We start from the raw sequence: 8,181 nt of genomic DNA on the forward strand, positions 1-8,181 counted from the left end.
TAGCATTGGGCGATAATGTTTTCATGACGATGATTTTGATTGCATTTTGTTCTAAGTGAGACGTCTGTTTATCTGTGGTAATTTCTTATAGTACACCAGGGTTTTCTTACACGGTTAATATGCTTTATTTTTTGGCTAACCTGAACTTTCACAGCTTTGCAAATACCACCTGAATTTTCTTTAATTTTTTGTGATTTTTTTCGTGGGATAAACTCATTGTTTCATTGAGTCTAAAGGTTTTAATCGATTAAAATCAAACCTCGTAAAAAACCTGGATGCAATCCCGAAAAAAATTCCTGAATGTAATCCAAAAAAAAATCTTAGAGCAATCCTCTTGGGATTCAAATCCTTCAAGGATTTTCGTCGGAATCACAAAAGTATTCTCTACGAATCCCCAGAAGGATGTCTTCTGGAATCACAGCAGGATTTCCTTTGGAATCGCAAAATTACCTTCGGAATTCCCGAGAATGTATTTCCTCGGTATTTCCCTTGCAATTTCAGAAGGCTTTGGAATCCCAGAGGGATTTATTTTGGGATTCCGGAAAGATTCACTTTGATCTCTAAGGATTTTATTCAGAATTACAAAAAGATTTACTACGGTATTGCCTGATAAACCTGAAACTTTCGGGAGAAAACGACAAAAGGATCCCTAAAGCAGTTTCCAAAGTATTTTTGAATCAATGCTTGGAAAAGTAATCAGAATTTTTCCGCGAAAATCTGTGAAATATCCTCGAAGAAATTTTCAGGAAAATTACTCCTGGAAAAATCCCTATAGGAATCCAAATTTCTGTCTTGGAAATGCTACTTGTGCTTATTCTACGTCTTGAATAAATCGAGAATTGTCGATTTCGACACGTCTCACGTGAGACGACCATGTAATTCAAATGGAAGGTATCGACAATTCTCACTCCATTCAAACAAAACGCCTCACCTCACACGAGACGCAAAATAAAACTGCCTAATCCATTTGCGAACAAAATTGTGGAGGAATCCTAGAAGAAATACCTGTAAAAAAATCACAAAGGAATTGCTTAAAGAATAACCGAGGAAATTTTTGGAAAAAAATCTAAACAATTTCTAAAAAAAATGCTTGAAGGGATGTTTGATCGAATTACTAATTGAATTCCAGGAAGAACATTGTTCATTGAGGAAATCTCGGTAAAAAAACCTGGAGGAATTTCAGAAGGAATTCTTTAAGGTATTCTTGGAATAATTCCAGGTGAATTCTTGAAGGTAATCCCGAACAAATTTCTAGGTAAAAAAATCGAAAGTTTGCTTGGAGGAATGAAGGAGGAACTGAAGTAAAATCTGGATGAATTCTCGAAAAGTAACCCCTTTTGAATCTCAAAATCATTTCCTTTGAAATTTCAGTAGCATTTCTTTTGAAATCACAAGAGTATTAGTTTTGAACAATCAGAAGGATTCCATTCGAAACTCCAACAGGTTTCTTTTCAGCATCCTAAAAGCATTCATTCCGGGATTCTAAACGAATTCCATCCGGCATCCTAAATTCATTTCCTCCGGCATCCTAAAAGTATTCCACTGGAATTTAAAAACTATTCCTTCTAGAATCCTGGAGGTTCTCCCCGGAATTCTCATCGAAATTATCAAAAGGTTCCCTCCGGAATCCTAATATCCAAATCCAGTTTAACTTTAATCAACTTCTTTCTTGTAGGTTTGTGATGCCCAGACCGAGGCTGGCAGGAACTGCTGCGCAATATTTCTGACATGCTATGCGATTTACCCAGCTTCCCAGGACAATTGATGGTGAATTGGCGCGCGGTATACAAGTCAAGTCATGACTATCACCTATCCCAAAAACTTTCAAATATCAATAGATCAGAATGCAGAATGGAACCGTGGTTGCGCGTTGGTGTGGCAAAATCGTTACCGTCAATTTAATATTAAGCTTTTTTAATGTATATAAATATGGACAGATATGATATAGACAAAAAAATCAGAGCATACATTTATAATAAAATTATTGATATGATACAAATTTAAGGATAATTCTATTTAAATATGAAAGAAAATTTCTATAAACACTCAATTCAGATTTCCAGGCACTATTTTACATCACATTATTTTACATTGCTCGGATTACGTCGTCTATTGTATTACGTCGAAATAAATTACTCTGCTTCTGTGTATTCACAGCAAGCCTTCGAGTACATCGAAAGAGTGTAATATCACAGCACTGATGGAATAGCCTATGTGCATCTGTTTCGAATGTAATATTCAACAACTGTTTTTGCTGTGTAGATATGTCGAAAACTGTATTTTTTTAGAATATTGCCATATTCCACAAAGTTGTTCGGGTGGTGAAAACCGTCATGATGCAAACAAGTTTAGTTTTAAACACAATCGCTTAGCGGCGCTAGTGTATAAGAAATAAACTGATAGGTTAAATATCTCAAAATCTGGAATTTTCAGAATATTGCCGTATTCTACAAAGTTACTTGACATAAGACGAGTTCGTACAATTCCATTTAATTTCACCACTTGCTTGTACCTTTGACAGATACTTATTTCGACTTCTACAGTAAGGCCATCTTCAGTGTCTCGTACTTGACTCGATTCGACTCAACTCGAGCGCCAACGAGTATTGCGGTTTCAAACTAAACTTCTGGTTTTGACTACCCTTTTAAATCTCACATAATAACCAACCTAAAAGATAATTCGGATAACTTTGTAGAAGATGGCCACTTTCTAACTCTAACGGATTTAGAAATATTTAACCTAACAGGTTATTTCTCATACACTAGCTCCGCTATGCGTATGAATTCCAAACTAAACTAGTCTCCATCATAAATGTTATGGCAACCCAAACAACTTTGTAGAAGACAAAATCTTTCTAAGTCTTATAGATCTCGAGATATCCATCTCACTCAATTATTGCATATAAGCTAGCGCCACCTAGCAGATGTGTGTCTAGCTAATCTGATAATCACAAAATGCATTTCGCACATATTTATATTACAAAAGTTGAAGCGCATTCTGAAAGATTTGAAAATAAATCAGGCAATAAAATATTTTAATAAAAAATGAGTAACATCCGATGGACGTGTACGATTCAAAAGGCTTTTCTTGTTTCACTTTCTACCTGTTTCAAGTTTGTTTTCTTTATTTTTGACACATAGTGCAGTGTGTGGTTTTGTTTTGTTTGGTGTGTTGCGAGCACATGTTTTTCCATCAGCCGTTCAGTTCAGATAATTGAAAGGGTATTGAAAATTTTGCGGAATTTATCAAATTTACGTCCTCAACTGTGCTGAAATCTAACTCCGTTCACAATGGGTAAAAAAGGAAAAGTAGGAAAGGATCGGAAGGATAAGTTCTACAAATTAGCTAAGGAAACCGGTAAGTAAACAGTGCGGTCTTTCGAATGGTATTTGTGACTAGTGGTCTTTCTTTCAGGGTACCGTTCCCGTGCCGCTTTCAAACTTATCCAGCTGAATCGTCGTTTCGGATTTCTTCAACAATCGCAGGTTTGCATCGATCTTTGCGCAGCGCCAGGAGGATGGATGCAAGTGGCAAAGCAAAACATGCCCGTATCCAGCGTCGTGGTCGGAATCGATTTGTTTCCTATCAAGAATGTTCCTGGTTGCATCAGTTTGGTCGGGGATATTACGAGTGACAAGACGAAATCGGACTTGGCCAAAGAATTAAAAACGTGGAAGGCCGATGTGGTGCTGAATGACGGTGCACCAAATGTGGGTCGAAACTGGCTGTTCGATGCTTACCAGCAGGTTTGTTTGACGCTAAGCGCAGTAAAGTTGGCGACTCAGTTTCTGCGACCCGGTGGATGGTTTGTGACGAAGGTTTTCCGTTCGAAAGATTATAATGCCCTTATCTGGGTACTGAAGCAGCTGTTCAAGAAAGTTCACGCTACTAAACCATCGGCATCAAGAAACGAATCTGCGGAAATTTTTGTCGTTTGTCAGCATTATCGGGCGCCTGACAAAATTGATCCACGTTTTCTGGATGCAAAGTATGTGTTTGAAGAGTTGGACGTGGAACCTCAAGTTAAAGTAAATTTACTGAAAGAGGTGGAGAAGGCTAAAAAGCCCAAGGTTGAAGGATATGATGGAACGGATGTTCGAAAAATTATTACTATTACGGAATTCCTAAAGGATGATAAACCGCTGGCTTTGTTGGGACGAATAACTGAGATTCAATTCAATGATAAGGCCATTTCGAATCATCCTCGAACAACAGCGGAAATCAAAGAATGCTGTAAAGATATCAAAGTATTGGGAAGGAAAGATTTACGGGATTTACTTAAATGGCACAAGATGATGAGCAGCGAACTATTTCCAAATGAAAACAAATCCGAGGAAGTGAAGGGAAAAGGCAAGAAAATAAATACATTGAATGGGCATCTCGACAAGGAGCAAGAAGACGAAGATAATGAGGAAACTGTGGAGCTGAAGTCTATGGAAAAGGAAATCGCTGAATTAAGGAAAGAAGAGGAACAAGATGCCAAGCGAAAACGAAAGAAGGCTAATAAGGAGCGAGCCAAATTGAACGAAAAGCTGAGCTTGAAAATGGTTATCAAAGGTGATCAGGGCCCAACTGAGCAAGAAGATGCAATGATGTTCAGTTTGAATGTGGTACGTAGTAAAAAGCAAATGGATGATTTGTTGGACGCTGATCCAGATGTCCTGATGGAGCAAGATTATCATGATGACGATGATGGGTTGCCCAAGAAGAAGCAGAAATACGTCAAGTACGACAAAGAAACGAAGGGCGATCTGTTCGAGGATGATAAAATACTGGCCCAGAAAGCGGATGAAGACAGTGATGCGGACTTAGATCGAGAAGGACTTGGCTTGGACGATACAGATGAGCTTCAATTCGAAAAAGATGGTGAAGCCGAGGAAGACGTTGATAGTGATAATCCTGATGCACAAAATCCGTTAATAACAGATTTGGATTATCGGGATAAAGACGAAAAACGTCGTCAGAAGGCTCAGCTATGGTTCGAAAAGGATACATTTAAAAATGTGCTATCTGGTGAGGATCAAGCCGTCGATTACGATCTAGATCGGCTGACCGAGATGTACAGAAAATCAGGTGCTAAAATAGTCGGAGATGACGATAAAGATCGACCTCTAGGTAAGAAAGCTCGACAGAGAGCAAAACACGATGTCGCCAAGGAAGATTCATCTTCGGACGATTCGGATTCGGAAGCGGAGGAAGAAAATGAACAAAGTTATGAGCATAAAACTGTGGAGAAAGTTGGAGGAAAGGACGGGTTTGAAGTTGTTTCTACAGAAAAACGTGAGAAGAAAGTCAAATTGAACGAACAGGAACTGGCCCTCGGACAGCTGTTAGTCAGTGGTAAGAAGACTCGTCGAGATTTGATCGATGCCGCGTGGAATCGATACATGTTCAACGACAGTAATCTACCCGATTGGTTCGTAAAGGACGAGGAGAAAACTATGAAGAAGCAAGCTCCAGTTCCGCACGAAGTTGCTGAAACTTATAAGAAAAACTTGGAAGAAATGAACGTTCGCTCCATCAAGAAGGTAATGGAAGCGAAGGCTCGCAAGAAGAAGCACGCTACCAAACGATTGGAGAAGATCAAGAAGAAAGCCGAAACCATCATGGAAAACGTCGATAATACGAATCAGGAGAAGATCCGGCTGCTGAAGAAGTATGTTTTTGGTTTTGTTGGATTGATTATCATAACTTTGAGTATTAAACATTGCATTTTTCCAGGCTGTATAAGAAAACTGATGCCAAGAAGAAGGACATTACTTACGTGGTTGCCAAGAAGTCCGGAACTAGCGGCAAAAAGGTTCGCCGACCGAAGGGTGTCGAGGGTCGATTCAAGGTGGTTGATCCGCGTATGAAGAAGGATAGGCGAGGAATGGACGCGAAGGAGCGACGTTCGGTCAAGAAGGGCGGCAAAAAGGGCGGAAAGGCTAAGACGGGAAAAGCCGGAAAAGGCAAGAAAAAGTAAAGTGTGCCACATGGTAAGTCTACGTTTATTAGTTTTTGTTGAAGTATTGGTGTTTACTTCTAATAAGATTTGTTAGGATTTAAAAGAACATTTAGAATAAATCTAGACATCTATAATATTGAAATGATTTTTGCATGCCTGAAACATATCCTTCATGTAGACTTCAAATAGGCTAATTATTGTGCAATTTTCTTCTTTCTTCTTGTCGACATTAACGCCTGGCCACTGAATAGGTGGTGGCTGTCCCCATTTTTACTTCCGGTCTTTTAGTATACTTAGTATAGTAATAAAGACGAATTTTGGGCCAACTCGACCAGCGGTTGGCAGCACCATCTCAGAATCGAATGAAATTTGGTGGGCATAAAGATATGGTATTCCTAAGCCACTCTGCATACTTAGTTTTTCAAAAGATGTCAAGAGTAACATTTGATGAGGGCCTAAACTTTTATCATTGATTTAAAAAAAAATCGATGTAACTCTAAAATTACAAGACTTCTCAAAAAGGGTTGTATGGCGGACTGTCGTGAAATTCCCTGAAGTTTTTTGAAAAAAATATCCAAACAAAAAAAAACTGATTTCTACACTGAAAAAAAAGTCGATATAACAAAAAACCTACTTTCCGAAATCAATGTTTTTTTCTGCAGATAAGTAGGGAAACGGTTCGGCACTTCATCTCATAGCTCCCATCAAAAACAAAGCAATGAAAAGGTATTTGATTTGTTATTTATTTTTGTGATTTTTTTCAGGAGCACACATGTTAGCAAAAAGAAGCGACAAGATTGGTGCTGTATTTCTCTATTTTGCGATGAGATGAATATATGTTCACTGAGATAAAAAACGGAACAGTTCCCCTATTTCAATTTTCTGTGACATATTTAAGGAAAACAAGTTTTTCTAACAAAACCTTTTTTCATGTCTATATTGAGTGAAAATTTATCAGCGTGTTTTATAACTACAGCGCCAAATATAGGCTCAGCAACATGTTACACACAAATGAACAGATTGTGATGTTTGATGGACTATTGTAAATTTGTCTAAACTGTAAAATCTTAAACATAAAAGAGAGTTTCGTTCACTGAGAAAATAAATCAATGAATGTAAAAATTAAAATTGGCTTAGCAAAAAAAATTGGAGGTCGATTTTTTTATCAGATAAACATTTTGATTCCAAACGATGAAGCTTGGTAGATAGTTTCATCAGAAGGGTTTCGGATAAAAGCACATTCATAAAATAATAACTTTTTCGTATTTTTTTTAAATTTTTCTTCATTTTTATTTGTTATTACATTTAATTCTTATTTCTCTTTGAATACTCATTGATTTGTTAATTTACTCGAACAATTTGAAAACTTTTGGGTCTTCATCTGAGTTGGAATATTTTTAGCCAGGATTTTATTATGAGCTATTGGTATAAAAGAATGAAACTTTTGTCTTTGCTTTGCCACTTCCGAGTTCATTGGGTTTCCTCCATTTTGCGCCGCAAACCCTGAGTGCTTGTCCGTTTTCTGCTTTTGCTTCTGAGATTCTGTTGGAAGATCCATATCCGTCTTGCATTCAGACGCATTATTGCCCATCTTTCAGCAGCGATAACATTTTACCTTTCATTTGTCCGGTTTCGAATTTACAGTTATCTTCTAATTCTGACCACCATAAAATGCTCTCTTCGTTTCACATCCTGACGTTTCATCTGGCCATTTCACATCTTGAAGTATCTTGGCTTTGATCATATCTGCTGTTAACTTTCATTCAGAAGCTTCAAGGCCCATTATCGTGGGATCATACGTCTATACGTCTTCGATAAACCCATTAGCAAGATACTGGACATTCAGCGATCTTTGACATCAAATCCAACTAAAGTCAACTTGTGCCGTGTAGACATCAACAGATTAGGTGTTAGGCCATTTGGCCGAAGGTCATTAGGCCGAATGGTCATTAGGCCGAATGGCCATTTGGCCGAATTACAGTGACCGGCATAATAAAAAGCCCACTAGCCGTTTTTCCTACAAAATGGTCAACATTGGAGATCTAGATCTCGATTGCGTGTGAACCAATTTTGCTGAAAATTTGAGCAGAGCTCAGATATAACTTGAATTTTATCACATCTGAGTTTCGACCATATTGATTCATAGGGTAAAAATTATTGCGGTAATACCAAAATAAATTTATTTGCAATTTTTTTTTTAATATCTTGAATTCTATGGGCGAAGCCAGAGTAAA

At 37.8% G+C, this 8,181-nt stretch overlaps 1 protein-coding gene across 1 annotated transcript; it reads left to right on the top strand.

The window, feature by feature from the left end:
- Positions 1-3,157: 3,157 nt before the first annotated feature.
- On the top strand, positions 3,158-6,089 carry LOC134204687 (pre-rRNA 2'-O-ribose RNA methyltransferase FTSJ3-like). Its single transcript, XM_062679465.1, has 3 exons — positions 3,158-3,357; positions 3,415-5,656; positions 5,722-6,089. The coding sequence occupies exons 1-3, from the start codon at positions 3,291-3,293 to the stop codon at positions 5,963-5,965; spliced, it is 2,553 nt and encodes an 850-aa protein (XP_062535449.1). The 5' UTR covers positions 3,158-3,290; the 3' UTR covers positions 5,966-6,089.
- Positions 6,090-8,181: the final 2,092 nt, after the last annotated feature.

Source organism: Armigeres subalbatus, unplaced genomic scaffold, assembly GCF_024139115.2.
Source record: "Armigeres subalbatus isolate Guangzhou_Male unplaced genomic scaffold, GZ_Asu_2 Contig819, whole genome shotgun sequence".
Lineage (NCBI taxonomy): Eukaryota > Metazoa > Arthropoda > Insecta > Diptera > Culicidae > Armigeres > Armigeres subalbatus.